Source organism: Typopeltis vanoorti, chromosome 6 (genome assembly GCF_054136105.1).
Source record: "Typopeltis vanoorti isolate ZY-2024b chromosome 6, IOZ_Tvanoo_1.0, whole genome shotgun sequence".
Lineage (NCBI taxonomy): Eukaryota > Metazoa > Arthropoda > Arachnida > Uropygi > Thelyphonidae > Typopeltis > Typopeltis vanoorti.
Window position 1 is genome coordinate 96898594 of NC_143554.1, and position 19576 is coordinate 96918169.

Here is a 19576-nt window from a genome sequence, read left to right on the forward strand (position 1 = left end):
GGATGTGAATTTTACTGCCCGAGGTAAGACCACCACTCCACTTTCTAGAGACCTGAAGTGGTTAAAATGTTCTGTGTTTGTTCTCTAGAGAAGAGTTTCTGAATTATTTAAAAAATAAATTAAAAAAAAATACAAAAATATATAACATTAATAAAAAAAAAAAAAAATAGGGAAAAATGTTTAGTATACCGATGGTAAAAATGTTTCTATCCAAAGGTAGGAACATTTCTTATGTTTACTTCTCGGAAGTAAAACACAATTTCGCCCAGTTGCTGATCCATAAAAATGTCTGTAAATTGGTAAAGAATATCTAATTTTATTACGAAGGAACATACACGACGAAGGAACATACAACACCTTCAGTTCTCTCTCTCTCTCTCTCTCTCTTTTCTCTCAAAGTCCTTTCGGTCAGTTTATGCCATCGTTCTGAGTATTTCTTGGGTTTCCATCTTTTAATAATGCCAAAGATGGCTGGTCTTGAATTCTGTAGTTGCCACAGCTTCAGGAAGGAATGAATGATAACTATCTGGTACAATATAATAACAAATCACTGAAAATTCTGTCTAATTACCTTATTTGTTAACACCAGTAACGTACAGCGTGTGTGTGCGTGGGTAGCAGCGTAATGTAAAAAAAGCAAATTTATGACACAGTAGTACAGGAGTTTTTTTATGGTGCGCAAAAAATTTGTTACAGACAACTAAACGTTTGAAAATGCGCAAAGAAAAATTCAAAGATAACTCGTTTGTGATGAAAGCTTTGAAACTGCTGGTGAGATGTTTGTCAGTAGCCCATGTCGATCAATTTATGAGCAAGCTGACAACTTAGTGGAGAGTGAAACGGAAACGTTGGTACTTTAAAAAACCGTAGAAAACATAATGCAAATCAGTATGGAAGCACGGCATGTTAAACTTGGAGTGTATGTTAAACTACGAATGCATCTAAAAAGTCGATGGTAATATAATACAGAGGAAAATGCTGCCTAAACCATCTTAATACAAATTAAGATGGTTTAGGCAGCTTAATATATATAATTTGTATTAAGATGCAAAATTCTTGATACAAATTATAAATTGAAAATGAGTCCATCATTAAGAGAATAATTATTAGAAAGGACCGAATTAAATGAAAATTTCAGGTAAAATGAATTTTGTTACAATCACTGCGCTAACTATACATCGTACCATATTTAATAGGCTAGAATTAAGTTTGCTGGTAATGCATTTCTGAGTTCTTTTAATCAAAACTTTAAGAGAAAGCAGTACAGAGTAGTGCAACGTTTTACGCGAGCCTTATATATGGCAGTTCAGTTAATACACAAATCGCGGAGCTTTTTTCTTTTGAATAAAAACACAGCTGTTCTTCCCCACCACCGATACTCGAATGAAACATGACACAAATATCCTCTACAAAAAAAAAAAAAAAAAAAAAAAAAGGATAACTCGATAACATACATTAACTATCAGGATGTAGTCGCGACATATTATGTCCATATCTTTCCCATTCAGAGGTTCTTGGGCAGTGTAGCATATCAATCTTTTCTTAGAAATACATTAATTTAAATTTATCTAGTGGATTAACTTTTTTTTTCCTATCATGAATATGAAGATAAAATAATTTGAAAGCTTATTCTAACACATGGAGTCTTTAATGAAACGATCAGAGCTTATAAAAATCTTCATATTTTTTATATGATCAATACGCGCTCTTAGTAACCAGCATTCCTAAGCAAGATGATGAAATTTAAAAATAAAACGAAATCTAAAGGCAAAATAACTTTTAATCATGAAAGGATTTGAACCATGGCCTTTGAAACGGATACCCTGGTGTTGCTTCTGTAGGACTTATACTTTTTGAATCAATTCTTAAAAGCAAATATTGCTATTTGTAGTAATGTAATTTTGTCTGTAAAAAGCGTGTGAATTTTCTGTCCGGTTTGTTGGGAGGAAAATCACTACCACCTACATATGGAACCGGATAAATTACTTTTAGCTGAAAATCTCTAATAAAGGTTCTTCACATCTTAGATAAAATTCGAACTTTTATTTGCTGGTAAAATTTCTTCTGATAAGTAAAATAGACGAATGAATTAAGAAATCAAAATGTCGACCTATATTCATAATGAGCAATATGTCCATAAAGCTAAGACGAAGATTTGGAATCTTGTTTTTTATAATTTAGATCATTATTTATATAGCAACAGATTTGTAAAGTTGTTTAGGAAGCTTGTAACTCAACACAACTGATGCATTCTACTACAATTCTTAACCAAACGTCCTCAAGGGAATCATGGAAAGATACAACCTTGGAAAATGTCCATGGTAGGTTTTTAGTTATTTTTCTAAAATAAAAGTCAGCATCCAAACAGGAAAACTTCGCATATGATTTTGTTCAGTCTGTTGAAGTGACTTAAGGAAGGACGAAACAGCGAAGTAAGCTTCCTGCAGCATTTTATCCTATCTTGAACTATTATTGTTTTCCTCTTGTAAATTTCTAATGAAAAAATGATTGTTCTTTTATGTTTTCTTTAAGTTCAGAATAAGTCAGATTAGAATATAAAAGGTTTCAAAACGGAAGTTTTCAGATGCTCTATTGGCCGCGTCTGGAATAATATTACGCAAGTTGTTTTGGGTGGAGTAAAAGAAATCCATAATTGGTACTGTTTGCGGAGTAACATAATAGTCACGATCTTTAGATAAAATATGTTACTTTCTCGCGAGAGAGAGAGAGGGGGGGGGGGCAGCCGGAAACTAACCACCAGTTTGTCGATGTGGTGGAGGACGAAGAAGGGAGGAGACAGTTGACTAATTGGACAAATTTTCGTTTTAGCTTATTTCTAACTTTAATAAAGCTCTTTTCGATGATTTTCGATATAATAATTTTATTATTATTATTTGACACCTCCAGGGAGTCCAAAGACTCATCGAGGGAGGGCACATACTCTACAACTCTCCGTCTCCACCAATCAACCTCATCCACCTGTCATCCACCAACCGTATCATCTACACCAACGCCATCTACTGTCCACCACCACTAATATTTTCACAGACAATCACAAACATCCATGCCCACGACGGGATTCGAACCCGCAGCCTTTTTTTGGCTGGAGAGCGGATATGCTAACCACTCGGCCAACCAGGCCGGTATTATTACTAACTTTCTATCGCCAATTTTTCCTCCAAATGAATCTGCTTACTGTCAAGACTCCAGTATTGTCAGATTTTATATTTTGGTCTTGTTTTGCGCTTCTTATTGTATCAATCCATCTAGATCTTGGGCAGGACAGCAGGGGAAAAAAGATCCAGAGCTTGCTCCGGGTCTTTTTCCTGCTGTCCTGGAAACAAATAGCTATTTTTTTTTTCATTCTTTATATCTTTTCTTTCCTGTGGTATGGTTTAGGTGATGTATTAGGTTACTTAGCTCATATATTGCTGAATGCTAACAATGTGAATTTCATATACGAGTATAATAATCTCATTTGTAATCATTCTGCATTCATGCACTCTGTTAATTCCCCTAATTTTTATCAGAACTTTCATATCTGAGGTCTACAACTTTTATATTTTCAATACGTTTTTTTTTCTCTTTTCTATGACTGCCTCTTTACTTGCTGATTCCGCCATGGAGTTCTGATTTTTTAATCCTTACAGACAATGTCATTACATTGCAAAATGCTTGTATACACACGTTTCTTTTCAATGTAAATTCAATTTTATCCTGATCAAGACAAAATGATAATCACTTCTAATTTCAAATCCCATGTACTCTTGTGTCCAGAATCCGCAAGAAGATATCATATCAACAATAGCATAATCCATATGACTTTTCTTATTTCTTATGTTTTCTCTTCATGTGAATTTCTGCATATCTTTATGTTGGAACATGGTAGTTATAACTAATCCATCTCCTGAACAGAAATCCAGCAAGTACTTACCGTTCTTAACAGCTTTGCACTTTTCTCTATTTTTTCCAAAAATATTTCTATACGTCTAGTATTCATTTCTACTCTGTTGTTTATATCTTTAACAAGAACCAACTTTTCCTTTTTCTTTGTATCAGCTGTCTTCTGTAATGATAATGACTCGAAAAATTCCTCCACTTCTACCTTAGTAGAACTTCAGACACGGAAACAAATAGTCTTATTTTCCAGTTCCTCACGTTTATATTTGTCCATATCATTCTATTGATATTGCCTGCCATTCAAGAAGATTATCCTTCTGTTTAGTGTTGAATACCATAGCTGCTCCTTTCTTTACTTTTCATTACTGCCTGAATATAACACGATGTGATTTTATTTAAAAGCATTTCATCTGGTCTTTCAGACACCAATTATGTTGATATTACTTCTCTAATTCTTCTTATTCTTTCACTTCTTTTCCACTAATATTTCTTATGCCTATCTTAACGCAGAAGAATACCATCATTTTTTTTTTGTTTAAGCCAATAAACGAACACTTATCCTTGTTCGTTCAGTGTCCAGGTGATATTTAGCAATGCGATAAACCACGAAAACGATATTGCATATTATACCAGAAGTCCCCCCCCCCGTAGTTTCTACACATCCCATATGTGAAGTTCTATTCCCAGTCATTTAGCTTTGATCCCTAATTCTTTGTATCCAATTTAAACCTATCCTCTTACCAAGCGACATTATACTTCACACCAAAGTTTAATCTTTATTTCCTTGTCCACTATCCCAAATTTGTAACGTCATCCCGAATCATTCTGAGAACTGAAAAATTGTTAAATGATATCGGTTCTTTTAGAAGGATGAGGATGACTCGTCCAAAGAACTGATATCATCTAGAAAATTTACCACTCAAGTTATACTAGCAGAATGTATATTTTATTTCGGAGTAGCCAGTCGGAACAAAAGATTTGTTTGGAATTTCGACCGGAATTATAACCGGTAATTTCGAGCCATACGTAATCAGCAAAGAGAGATACGCTTACACGTGCATTATCTTCGCAAGTAGCTACATACGAATAGCTACGTACATAATAAAATCTGCTGACTTCACTACAAGTTATCACATAATGCAGATAAACTTTTTCGCAGTATTTCTTCAAAGGTATCCAAGATATTCTCTGTGATTAATGTAGAATATCCATATTAATCATTAATTAGATTGGACTCTTTTCAGGTGATCTATAAAAAACTGAAATAAAAGCGATAGAGAATATCTTCGTTTTAAAAATAATTTAAAATGCTGAATCACATGGTAAATTTAGGTAGCACAGTTAACTAGTTATTCACACGTGGCATCAATTTGACCCGTATGGTCATTCCCATACCTCATTGGGTTTTGGGAGTGAAGCCTTCTGCTAGAAGTGGTAGAGCAGCAGATGCACTTTTCACAGAGTTAATAGGACAATCACAAACATCTATGTCCCTAAAGGGATTTGAATCCACGGTCTCTTGGCTGAAGAGTAGATACGCTAACCACTCGGCCAACACCAGGTCGGCTAAATGGTATAGAGAAATATAGAATAAGGGCTTAGGGAAAGGGAGAGAGAGGGAGAGAGCGAGAGAGAGAGAGAGAGAGAGAGAGAGAGAGAGAGAGAGAGAGAGAGAGAGAGAGAGAGAGAGAGAGTTTGCAGACTAATCTCTCTTCTACTGATCTCTTTCTCGTGAAAGATCGGTCAGATCGTGCAGAAAATAAGGTAGCGTTAACAGTAATGCTAGAAGATCAGCTTTCTATTATAACAATGCTGCACATCATATAACTGTCGTAAAGAAAAGTTTGACCACAAGTAACAACTTGGAGATGAATTAAATGCAAGTGATCAAAATATTCTTTTCTTTTTTTTTATTTTTATTCTTTGTTATCAATAACACTCTGAGTGCCGGCAGATGCACCCTTCATCTGCAGCGGATATAGCATCTAGTCCTCTCCTATTGACCTAGGTTACATATAAAATGATCAGGTTGTGGCGCCATCTATTAGCACTGTCGATGGATATAGAGTGGACACTAAAATACTTGTAATTCACATACAGCGAACATATGTTGGTAATATAATTATACTGGAGAGATCTTTCCTCTTTCTATAGAAATTACTTTAAAAATTATAATATACATTTTTATAGAAATGTAAAAACAAAAAATAACAACGTTTCCGATTAATCAGCACAGGCTCTAAATTTAAACTCCCACCTTAAATAACAATTAAATGCTATTAATCCTATATTGCTTCCTGCTTACCTATAGCTTTATTGAGATATTTAAAATTACGCAAAGTAATCAAATTAGCTAATCCTCAGGTGAATGTATATGGGAATACAACACCTGAAGTTTATACATAATGATCTAATATGATATCACACAATCACACATTTCGAAAGTCTTTATATAAAAGTCATTAAAAAGTCCTTATAAGAATGGAGGAGGTGTGTGGGGGGGGGGTCTTTGCGTTCGATCCAATAGCTGGAAAGACGTATGAATTAAGTTAAGTTAACCCGTCTTTTACAGCATCTGTCTCAGAGGAGGTATAAATTTTCTTCCTGGAAAGTATACTCATATTCCTTGTAAACTGGAAAACCTGCCAAATGAATACAATCAATAAACACATAAATATACTGCCTCATTGTTGTTTTCGGCCTTAATTCCAACCTAACTCATTCATAACGATCGCATGTAGATGTTATTTGATTGTTCTGTTAAGCTTATTTTCTGGGGCGGGGGGGGGATGGTATTGTATTATTTATCAAATATCTTCAAAGGTACATTATTTCATCTACTATTAATTAACAGATATGGCTGATATTTGTATACAACACTGCAGTCATATCGGTTAGCAGAATAAAGAAAAACAATGTAAGACAGAAGACAGAAATTTTCCTTTCCAAGGAAAGAATCCAGGCGTCTATTCATTTCTTTCGCATCAGTGGGGACAACAATGAAACGGCAGATTCAAAAACAAAGATGGGATCTGGATGGCCGATTGGATAATGACTCCGTTTTCAAATCTACAGGCTGTAGGTTTGAAAGTTACTATGACATAGAAGTTTGTAAGTGTAATTTAAGGTAGTAGATGATTCATCATGCAGTATGACTTCAAGCCGTAGCTTGAAAAAAAAAAAAAAAAAAGACCATGTCTGATCACTAGTTATTGTAATCCTCAACTCATCCACGGTACTAAAGTGACATAGTGTCTTCAACCTTTGATCGCCGGATTTTCATAAAAAGAAAAAAATTGATGCTGTACCTCTGAGCTTTGTTATGTATGCATGTGTGTGTGTGTGTGTGTGTGTGTGAGAGAGAGAGAGAGAGAGAGAGAGAGAGAGAGAGAGAGAGAGCTTTTTTGTCCGAGCCTTTTGCTAACTTAAAAAAAAAGCTCCAAGTTTTTGGAGTGATTTTGGCGAATTTTTTGAGACGCACTTCTTTCTGCCACCATTTGTAATTTTTCCGTTGTGTTAATGATAGCTATTTTATCGATGCTAACCTTCTTATGAGAAGATAAGTGGGTAGATAGGTAGGGAGAGAGAGAGAGAGAGAGAGAGAGACCTGAGAACCATATCATTTTTCAAGATCTTTCATGCACTAACTTTACTAACTTAACATTGTGTGTATTTGCTCAACGTAATAGGGAATTATTTACAACAAGGTGTTTTCACGTTGCCTTCCTTGTCGGTAGATATGTGTGTGTTCATCACGAGGCAGGTTTGCCTGTTTTGAGGGATAAAAAACCTGAGTTTAAGAGGAAAACTTTTTCCCCAATGAGACCGACTAACTCAAATTTGATTGAAAAGACCTGATAAAGGTTCTTCGCAACTTAGAGGGGGGATTCGAACCCGGACCTTTTCCAACCAAAGGACTCCATCGATACCAACTGAGCTATATTGGCTCTCCATTAAGGACATGATTATAGCTCTCTGCAAATCCATCCCAATCTAACAAAGAGTTTCCTAAAACGTTTTACTGCTATCCAAATAACATCAATTAAAATACAGAAGCAGCTCAGAGTCTTAAATCTCGGTGTTATGCTGTATTGTTTTTAATGACTATGGTAACTAGGAATTTAAAAAAAATCCAAGAAAGATTTCATTTTACATAAGCGAATATTAGTTAAAAATGCGATTAATGGAGATCAGAAATGCAAGAAACCCGTTTCCATCATCTTGCAAAATTACATCGATAATTACGACTTTTTGAATTATTCAAAACAATTCCAAAAGTTCAAAACGAATGATTTGAAATATTATTTTAATAATACCTCATGAATTTAAAATATATTTCTTCAACCAAGACCAAATTATTTATATTTTTCATTGCTACATTATTAGGAAGCTCTATGAGAAGGCTGCAAGATGGATGACCAAAACAACGCATTGGAAAACAACAATGTAAAATTGTTAGCTTATCAAAGATCACTCCCAGGTGCCGATGCTCCCCAACTTCCTCCAGAGGAAACACCTCCCACTCCGCCTCCTCCACTTCCACCCCCACCGTTGTCACTGATCCCACCACCTCGACCCATTGAAGACCATCCTTCCAGAGGGCAAACGGATGATCTTTCAGAAGATGAAACAGACACGATTCGTAATAAGAAGGAAAAGAAAGAAAAGGTGACTAACACTGAGGGCAGTTTTAGGTAAGAAAGCCTTAAGTAAAATGCCAGTGGTAAACAGAAAACAGATGGCTGTAGTTTAATATTACTAACACGGAAAACATTACTATTTTTTGTCTCTCAGGTCAAATATCAAGGGCACGCTTCACATGCTCAGTGGTCTATATGCCAAACTTCTAGTTTCTGCAGCAGGCGTGCTGGTCTGTACAGAAATCCTACAGAATCAGGTTCCTCTCTTATTTTATCACGTAAGTAAAACTATCTACAATTACATTATCAACCAAAACATATCAAAACAATATTAATCAAAACATATCAAATATCGAGATATATACATGTATAATTACATAATGTCCTTATATGATGTATATGTTTAATTCCTGCACGTCATAAATTCGTGTAGGAATTATTATTGCCTATATAACGTTTTACCTCAAGACACCACGATATGAACGCGACTACTAATCCCATTTAGTCTTCTAGGGCTAACAGAAGGTAGTTTTCCTGGAAGAAACACCGAGTTGCCGAAAATTGAAACATTTTCGTCATCACCGGTTAAGAACTAGTAACCTAGCTTTGTCTGAAAAAAAAAGGTTTATAAAATTCCTCATATCACAGACATGATTTAAAAAAAAAAAACATTTTTTTCCTTCCGGCAAGTAACGCATGGCGACAAGTAATTTTTAAACTTAAATAAAACTATCTGACAATTTAAGGAATTGAACCATTACAATTATGTTAAGTTTTTTGACCTCCTATACACTCAATTTAGTCAGTCCTACCAACTGACAAACTAATAAGCAGTCGACAATCGTAATAACCAAAACTTTTCAGGTGTATTGCGTTTGATCGTAAGGAACGTACTTTCACAGAACAACCAGTGGCGACCCGTACATAAGCACTGCGACACTGCAGCACCCCCAAGGAAAAAATGAAAAAATTAAATTTTGTTTCTGTTTATAAATAATAACAATGCTTACAACATTATATAAATGCAGTACAACATGTTAAAGGTTACAGCTTATGTTTCGACATTGATTGAATAGTTAATAATTGGAATTGTTCGATTAACGCTTTAGATTACGAAATAAATGCACTGCGATCTAACGCCGATATTTTTTTTCTTGTCATTGCACGTTACGTCATTCCCAATTGTAACTGTTCAAACGGCAGTGTATTTTTAGTAAGCTTACGCGCCTTATTTCTCTGAGATATGAAACGTGTATTATTGGTGTGTGTGCCTGGTGAACTATTTTTTGTAAATCTTATTTTATTTTGTTAAAATAACATATAATTATTAATTTATTATGGATACAAGGCTGAATTATAACGAGTGTCACTGTTGAAAATATGAAAAGAATAATATTTTTTCAATTATCGTTACACGAAACAAAGGCACTGCGATCTAACTCCGATATTCGTTTGCTGTCGTTGCACGTACGTCATTAGATACACTGCTGCTTGGGCAGTGTCTGCCACTTGGGCAATGTATCTTATGCCTGCGCTCGTTATTTCTGTGAGATAATATTATTATTACTATTATTACTATTATTGCGGGCGACTCCAGGGAGTACTTAGACTCATCGAGGGCGGCCCTAAGCATCATGTCAACACAACTATTCGACATTCTCACAGTATCTATCATACCTTTCCAGAACGTCACCAATTCTGAGTAAGTCCTTGAGACATAAAATGAAAATGATCCGGCATAGAGTTGGTTTAAAATTCCTTCAGCAGTTCCAAGTCGGAAAAAACCATCGTCTGTCACACTCATAACAACCGCCAGCACCTAACCTAACCTTCCCATGGCGGCAAAATTTAAAACTTCAAAATGAAAACATAACCGAAATATTATTTGTCATTCTATATAATGCCTAGGTATTCTGTACAATGCCTAGGGAAAGTACGTAAAATATTTTAAAAAAACCCAGACATTTTATACTTTGCCAAAAAACGCCTAGGCATTCTAGAGAATGCCTGCTTTTCACACTTTGCCGGTAACTATTATTATTATTATTATTATTATTATTATTATTATTATTATTATTATTATTATTATTACAGGCAACTTTAAGGAGTCGATAGACTCATCGAGAGAGGCCCTAGCATCATGTCAAGAGCAACTATTCGACATTCACACAGTGTCTATCATATCTCGCCTTGAACTCATTCAGAGTCATTCAGAATCACCCACAACAGACTCTGGCAGCTTATTCCACTCATTTACCACTCTAAAAGTAAAGAACCCAGCTCTAACACCCTTGCTAACCACACTCTTGCCCAGCTTCCATAGATGTCCCCTAGTTCTCCCACCACCAGTCCTGATCTCAAAAATATCCCCTGAATTAATCCTATAGAAACCCTTCAGCAATTTAAATGTCTCAATCATATCTCTCCTTTTCCGCCTATCAACCAATTTCTGCAACCCACAAATCTTCAACCTGTTCTCATAAGGTTCATTCCATAGATCTGCTATCATCTTGGTCACTCGCCTCTGGATCCTCTCCACCTCCTCCCCATCAAGAAGAAACCTAGGTGACCAAATCTGGGCAGAGTAATGATAATGAGATAATAAACGTTTATTATTGGCACGTGTTCGTAGTGAACTATTTTTTTTGTAAATCTTATTTTATTTTGTTAAAATAACATATAATTATTTATATATTATAGATACAAGGCTGAATTATGACGAGTGTCACTGTTGAAAATATGAAAAGAATTATATTTTTTCAATTATCGTTACACGAAACAAATGCACTGCCATCTAACGCCGATATTCGTTTGCACTTGTCATTGCTATTGATAGGAAACTTTTATTATTGGTTTGTTCGTGGTGAGGATGAAATATTGTTAATAAAGCAATTTTTAATATGTAAATTTATTTATTAATAAATTCCTTACTGATTAGGAAAAAAAAGTTTTTTTTTTTTTTTTTTTTTTTTTTTTTTTTGTATATGCAGCATCCCCACTTAAAATTTTTACCGGCAGCCACTGAGAGCAACACTACTTCCTACATGCAGTACTTTTTCTTTTGGTAAAGTAAAAACTTTCAAAATATAAATGCATTTTGAATAAAAATAATTTGATTAATGAAGATATAATGGATTCTTCGGTTAAATAAAGGATTTCAGAAATCTTTTGCGCATTGTTAATATATATAAATATCAGTGGCGTCGCGTCCCAATTTAGTTTGGGTGCGCTGTTGTGTGGCTTATGGCACCGCGCTGCAAAATTCACGTCAATTTGACCGTATGATTACATTTTTATTGATGTATAAAAGTTTTAAGAGTACATAGCGCATCAGCGTTCATCTTAATTGGTCCAATGCAATTAATTGTAGGCTAACTTTGAATGTCTTTAAAATACTTTAATTTTTTTCCAATTAATATAATTTTAAATATGGAAAGAATAATGGTCAAATGAACAATAGCTATGCTTCATGAGCGCCGTTTATGTGAGATGCACAAAAGGTTTACGCTTCGTGGTGAGATTAGATTATCATTGACAAATACTAAAGTGGGACACGGATAATTTGAATTTGATATGATTTTTAAATATAGCCATATAATACGCACAGAAATCGGAAAAAGTAATCATTTGGGAAATTATTATTTTTCCCGACTGAACCAAAGAAAGGCTGAAATAACTCATTATACTTATAACAAAACAGGTTCCAACCTCATTCGACTATAATCATACAATCTGCAAAAGCTCTGGCAGAAAACGGGACATTCAGTATATCGTCAACACTGTTTCCCATTGTAAATGTGTGCAAAAAAAGCTATAAATTATTTATAGAAATTATAAATATATATTAAAAAAAATTGTCTATATCGGTGTCATAAACAGCGTTCAATTGGATTGCTTCACACGATAACCAATCACAGCAACTAACAACTTCCGGGTGCTATTTTCTTGCCGCGTACCCTGTCTTGCCTTCTGGGCCATTTAAAACCACTGGAAGGCTACGGATTTGACATGCTTCGTCATCTGTACGTCTGTTTAAAGCAGTGTTTCCCAAACTTATGAATGTCAAGGTCCCCTTTGGGAAAATTAAAAGATTTCACGGTCTCCACACAAAAAAAAATCCTAATACAGTCACAGTCATATATTATTATAATATTTATTGTATTTATATTCAATACAAAAGATACACACCAAGCGTAATTCTTTCCCGCGCATCGCTGCACCTGTGTACACCAGCAATGAAACATTAATTTAAAGCGCGAAAAACTTGGCCGTTTTAAATGGGCACAAGATTTTGCGTTTGTAAGCTTTTTTGTGCTTCTTACCTTTGAAATGAAACATATGCATAAGCACATATTTACTAATATTCATTAAGCGCCCAAATACGCAGAAAGCAAAATTTGTGAACCAATCTGTGATTTTTTCCATTAAAATATAAAAAATAACAAAAAAGAAATAATAAATAATAAAAACTAAATACGTTTCTTTTAAGATTAAAAATATCTACATAGTCTTAAAACATTTTAAATGTGTTTTCATTATTTCACGACCCCTCAACTAAACCTACGGCTCCCAAGGGGGCCGCGGCCCACAGTTTGGGAAGCGCTAGTTTAAAGGGCTCAAAGGTGTCTGTATTTGTGACTGCACATTCACGATATTAACGTGAATGTGAAGCAATGTTTACGCGTCGAAGAGTGTCCTCTCATTAAGCATTAATATATTGTGTTTAATTTTAGGAATCACATGAAGCCAGGAAACAATGAGGGGAGTCTTTAACAGGAATAAATGAAAATATAATATCGATGATAATGTTATTTCGTGGGTGTGCACAAATAGCACATCCGGAATATTCTCCCTTGATAAATATATACGTTCAATATATTAAATGTGAATTACTCTGCCTTGTAAGACGTCCTGCATAGCGGTTCAATACTTTTGCCAATTTTTATGGTTATTTTTATATGTTTTTTTTTTCTTTTATAATCTTGAAGATTAGTGATGAGCGTAGAAATTTAAGGACTCTTATGTGTATTATGTAATGAAGTATAAAGGTAACCCAAATAATAGGAGGAATTTAAATTCAGTATGTCTTAAAGGAAAAATCGAAATGAAAGGCAAATGTTCAATAGAAATAACAGGTGCACCATTAATCATTGGCAGGATAAAAAGTACATTCCAACTGATTTTTAATTTTGATATCTCTGCTTTGTACTTGAACATTTCACGATTTACATACTCCTGATTTGAGCAATGCATATTGTGCATTCGATTTCGTTTTTTGTTTTTTTTTTACTTTACATCATCAATGGTTATAAGTATATGATAATTGCAACAAAAACACCGAATTAGTGAGATTCTATACAAGAACAGAAAAAGTATGAGAGCTCCAACTGAAAATTTTGTCAAATAGAAAACATAGGCAGTTCTATATCTGTGTTTTCGGTAAAGGCATAAAACTGTTGTTTCTGAAGAATCGAGTTTTAAACTCAATTTACATCGTACATTTAATACCTGAAGAATATCTCTATGAAATTATCTAAATTTTAAGATTAACGCACACAAAGGAAATAATTTATAAAATGATTTAGTAAATGTATTTACTCAATCAATACATTCGTGATTTAATGAATTTTCCTGAATATATTATTTTCATATATGATCCATTCGTGGATATTGCACTTTGAAACATCAAACTTAGAAATTATAGACATAATGAACGTCTGCTTGTTCTCTGAATGTATCCATCTGTGTCTAACAGAAGGAACTGAGAGTAATGCAGATGAATGGACTGATGACAGCTGACTGTTATAACAAGTTACGTCCAAACAATTGTCGTGTACTTATCTGGCGAGAAACCAGAGCACAGCATAACAAAAAACGAGCATACCTTTTTGCATTTATTCTTCTCAGAATGGTTCGTTCCATTTTGGATATATAACAAAGTATAGATTTTCATTTTTCAAATATAGCAGCAAATATTTTATTATGTGTCTTTAATTATGCAAATTTGCCAAGTGAATCATTTAGTTGTACTCATTCTAATTTGAATGTATTATTTTTAGTACAATAAAAGCCATTAAAAACACTGTTATAACATTACACTGCTTTTATTTTCTTTTATATAGGGTTATTTATTCACTTACCTAATAGGTGGCGCTGCTCTCTGCCTAATTTGCGTATATCTTAGCCTGCTTCTACAAAAATGTCCAGGAGTTTCGGAACTAGAAGAAATGGACGAAGAAGATCCAGAGTCGTGTACTGTAATGAGAAAACCCAGTTATCAGTGGCCTACGGTCAGCATATTCTTCCGAGTGGGAGCATTAGGTAACGCTTCAATATTGGTGTAGTGACATATCAAAATACACCAAGCTGTAATTGTAATAATTTTATCCTTGCAAACAAAATTGAATCCATTTTTACTGAAAATAAATTTTATGTTTAATTCGAGTGAAACAAGTGAAAGTGTGAAGTTTTTCATTTATTAAATCAAGAGATTCTAATAGAAGATTTTGGTACTACTGCATTAAATATAACGTGCTTTACCAACGAGTGATACAATTTCATATAATTTAAGAAAAGTGATAGATGCAATCAGCATTGAAATCTTAATGTTTTCCTACTCCAAAATATTTTGCAAAGAGCGAGAAATTTAAAACACGCATATAAAATCCAGTACACTGCGCTTTCTCGAAAAATGAAAATATGCTGCAAATATTCGTATTTATGTTTTATTGTCAGGAAATATTATGCGTCTCTTTTTGATAGCGAAGCCATTTTGTTTGCAAAAACATCAACAACATGATTGCGACAAGCTGCAGAAACATTACTATACTGGTATTTCTCAGTTATTTCTGTGAAGGGAAAACTTATACAAAGGTGGGAGTTGTAACATCAGCAGAGTACAATTCCTTAATCCAGCTGGCAGTTCATTTTCAAACTATCCGGATGATATGATGCTGATGATGAATCTGAATGAGTAATTTTACGACTTCTATGTGTTGTTCTTCTTAATCCAGTCACATATACGATATGAAATACTCTTATCTCAGCTATTTTGATCTTCTGACTTACGCGGTTATGCATTCTGTTTAACAGGAAAATTCTTGCGTTATGAAAGTATACACACTTTGCCATTGTCTTATAAATAAGGATCATCGTAAAAAAAAAAAAAAAAAAAGTCATTCATTTCCAGAGTCGTTTGTATATAAGATAGTAAGAAGGTAATTTTTTATATATTTTTTATATATTACTGTTTAGTGTGAGCCTCCGTAGCTCAGTCAGTATAGACGGCGCCCTTTGGTCGGAAAAACTTGTGTTCGATTCCCGTTGGTGAAGGAACCTTTATCTGGTCTCTTTCGACGAAAAAACCCTAGTTTCCGGATGAAAAAACTCCTACCTCCGTATGAGACCGGCTAACTCACCTTTCGTCGAAAGAGACCAGATAAAGGTTCCTCACGTCACCAACAGGAATCGAACCCAAAAACAAACACACATGGATTACACTCATGAATACGTCCCAGCCGTAGGCCAGTCCCGAGCTCGGATAAAATTAGGGGGGGGGGGCAATGGTTAACTACCCTATAAAAAATCTCACCAAGAACACTTTGTGGGCAATGCCTACAAAGTCACTTAGAGTCGGAAACGAATGAAAGGGAAAAACCACCACCACTGTTAGTCTGCCAGAAAATCCAATTACTGTGCTGAAAGTTTAATGCAAATTGAGTGGCTTTTAATTTTCTGTTACAAATCACCTTCCCGATGAGCAATATTAAGTTAAAATCTTAAATACACCATGCACATGCGAAAAACAACATTTCATTCCGAAATGAGAGACACTTCTAGAAAGTTGTTATTGATTATGTCTGGCAGTGTGAGCTACTAAGTCAGTTAAAAGTTCATTTAATTTGTACCTTCGTGCTTCATTCAACTGTATATCCTTCGTGAAGCTGTCATTAAACTGTACATTATTCAAAACACAATTCCTTTACATAAATATAAATGTTTTCGTTGAAAAGTTAGGATTTATTTCGCAGCGGAAGTGCGATTTGCTTTCTAAATAATGGAATGCAAATTTGTAACACCATATTTCATGGTCCTTTTCAGTAGAAATGAAAAAAACTAAAATCGCAATGATTTCAATTAGAACGAAATAACAATGAAAGTAACGAGTAAAACAAAGCTGTTCGTATTTTAAATCAGTATTTGTAATATAAAGTCAAAGAAATAAATTCGTTAATTATATAAAATACTAGAAATTACACAAATCTGGTTTTGTCCACCATGTTATAGCTTCCCGAAACACAGAATCCAGCCAGTCTTGTGCAAAAGAATTTCCTATTAGAAACCTTCTAATAGAAAATCTAATTATAAAGAAAAATAAGAAAATTCTAATGGAAAACAAAAACTATGAAGCTTTGATTCGTCAGACAAATCCATATGAATGATTGTGTGTGTGTGTGTGTGTGTGTGTGTGTGTGTGTGTGTGTGTGTGTGTGTGTGTGTGTGTGTGTGTGTGTGTGTGTGTGTGTGTGTGTGTGTGTGTGTGTGTGTGCGTGCGTGCGTGCGTGTGTGTGTGTGTGTGTGCATTATCTACTTTATAAATATTTCTTGATTTATTTTGCAGTATTTGGCCTGGGTACCCTGATCTGCATAGGTTTAGAAATAGCGACGCTTTTCACCATGGATGAGCCTTGTATGGACAAATTGAACTTCTTCCAGCCAATTCTCCAGGCATTATTTACATTTATGCAGATGCACTTTCTTTCAATAAATGCCCAGGTTAGTAATTGATGTCATCTGGTTTAGATCACATATTTGCAACTTGGACTTGTAGCGAGAAGAACTTTATATCGCTAACTCTAGATCACTCATATAATCTAAAATTTTATTATTTATCTGTAATAAATAAGAAAACGAAACTAAGAAAGCTTGGCTACTTTTAATTTAGGTTACTCGCATGTGATACACGCATCAGATTATTATTTAACAGTGTAGCTCATTACACTGTAACGAAAACTTAGAACTGGAGATAAGGCTGTTTTGTTAGAAGACGTTAATAAGAAATATTTCCACACAACGTTAGTTTACGTCTTTCAGCATTTTTTCACAAAAAGAAGTTTGTGAAATTGAAAAGAAAGATTATAGATTTACGTCAATATAGATTCACGCCTAGAATTATCTCTGTACATTGTCTGTCTTCTTAATACGATCTGGAGCTCCAAACATTCTGTAATAATAAATTTGATTTTTAGTATGATTTTAATCAATTATTTTTTTCATTATGTGTGTTTCAAAATGTATTTCCGTTTATAATTTTCTTATAAATATGTTAATATACCTACTCATTTACTATACTGATTTTGTCATAAACGTTAACTATTCCATTGTTGGAAAATGTTTTTATCAATATTATTACAGGGGTTTCCCGCGTAAAAGGGACAAGTCTTGTGGCACGAAAAACCTAAATCACATTTCATCATTCTTTCATTAAAAATAACAAAAAGTAAAGAATGTGACGTTGAAAGTTTATTTTTCACTTGGTCAGACTATAATAAATTTAGTTTAATCCTTTATCCAAGTGTGTGCAAAAAAGTTTGCGCCTGAAAGTATCTTCATCTTCAGGACGGGGGTAAAGTGGTACAACACCGGGCGACTCCTTGCAAAGGTGGAGCAAGCTACCAACACTCCTATCTCAGTATCTCCTATAATGCAAAATACATCTCCCTTGCAGATATGTATAATGTTATGCATTAAGGGAAGGACCACTACTCAAACTAGTTTCGACCTTTATTGAGGTCTCTTCAGTGGGAGCCAGGCCCAAGTGGAGATACCAAGGCATTAGCAAGGTCATCTCCTCCTATAGGAGCTGCCAAACGGTGTGCCACCTTTTTTATTAAATTACTCTGGATTTAGAGAAAGATGTTGAAAGTTTATTTTTCATATGGTCACACTATAATAAATTTAGTTTAATCCTTTATCCAAGTGTGTGCAAACAAAGTTTGCGCATGGGAGATATTGAGATAGGAGTGTTGGTAGCTTGCTCCGCCTTTGCAAGGAGTCGACCGGTGTTGTACCATTTTACCCCAGTCCTGAAGATACTTTCAGGCGCAAACTTTGTTTGCACACACTTGGATAAAGAATTAAACTAAATTTATTAAAGAATGTGACCTTTATGAAAATGCAATATTTTCGGCTATTTTAAAAGTAAAATATATCATTTTGCCATGACAATCTAGTTTCTAGAAGAAAAATACCAAACACTTGAATATCATAAAAGCGACCAGTAATAACAACATTACTGGTATGCATTGCTAATTATATCGAGCCGCTAATGGAGGATAACTGTTTTGAACCGTTGAAGATTATGATTAAGGTCTAAACCGAAGCTGTATTCGTTAATCATGTATGCCCCGCTCCTTGTTCAATTCCCTGGATTCTGTCAGGAAACTGATACCGCCTATAGAGAACTATATAAAGGGATGAGCGACGCTTTCTATAACTCATGATTTTATTTTGTCAGTGGATGCCAGTGCAATGAACACGATCGTGTATAATGAGTATCAAGCCATAATGAGCTCGTGTGGCTGTAGGCTATGAACCTTTACCACATTCATTGTGGAGGAGACTGCAAGCAACGTTGATTATATAACTGGTGAACATTTAACTATTGAGAATAATTAGAACTCCCGAAATCCCACATCTAGGCAACAATCTCAGGAGGTGCTCTGTGAAAGCTATGGCGTCAGGCATTTTAGATTTACCTATGTACCCAGCAGTGTTTCACAAGATGGAAAATAATATAATTCAACTTTTCATATGCTGACGATGATTTCCAGAGAGCATTAGTATAAAATGAATTTATATATTTAGAATATTAGAATAAGAATAAGGATATTATATAATATGCTCACAATATTGGAGTGTAAAGTAATGAACATGTACGGAAAATAAATTGAGGATTTAAGTTCTCTTCTCTAAGAAAAAACAATCACAAATGGTTTGCTCGTTTATCAATGTAAACCAGTGTACAATATATTGGC

At 34.4% G+C, this 19576-nt stretch overlaps 1 protein-coding gene across 1 annotated transcript in view; it reads left to right on the forward strand.

Moving 5' to 3' along the window:
* LOC150105730 (proton channel OtopLc-like) overlaps positions 1–19576 on the forward strand; it is a 69731-nt gene that overhangs the window by 29517 nt on the left and 20638 nt on the right. Inside the window, exons 2-5 of the mRNA XM_090394323.1 lie at positions 8287–8594; positions 8695–8818; positions 14663–14861; positions 17161–17315. Coding sequence (XP_090250449.1) covers positions 8311–8594; positions 8695–8818; positions 14663–14861; positions 17161–17315 — 762 coding nt within the window. The 5' untranslated portion in view covers positions 8287–8310. The remainder of the gene's footprint in view (positions 1–8286; positions 8595–8694; positions 8819–14662; positions 14862–17160; positions 17316–19576) is intronic.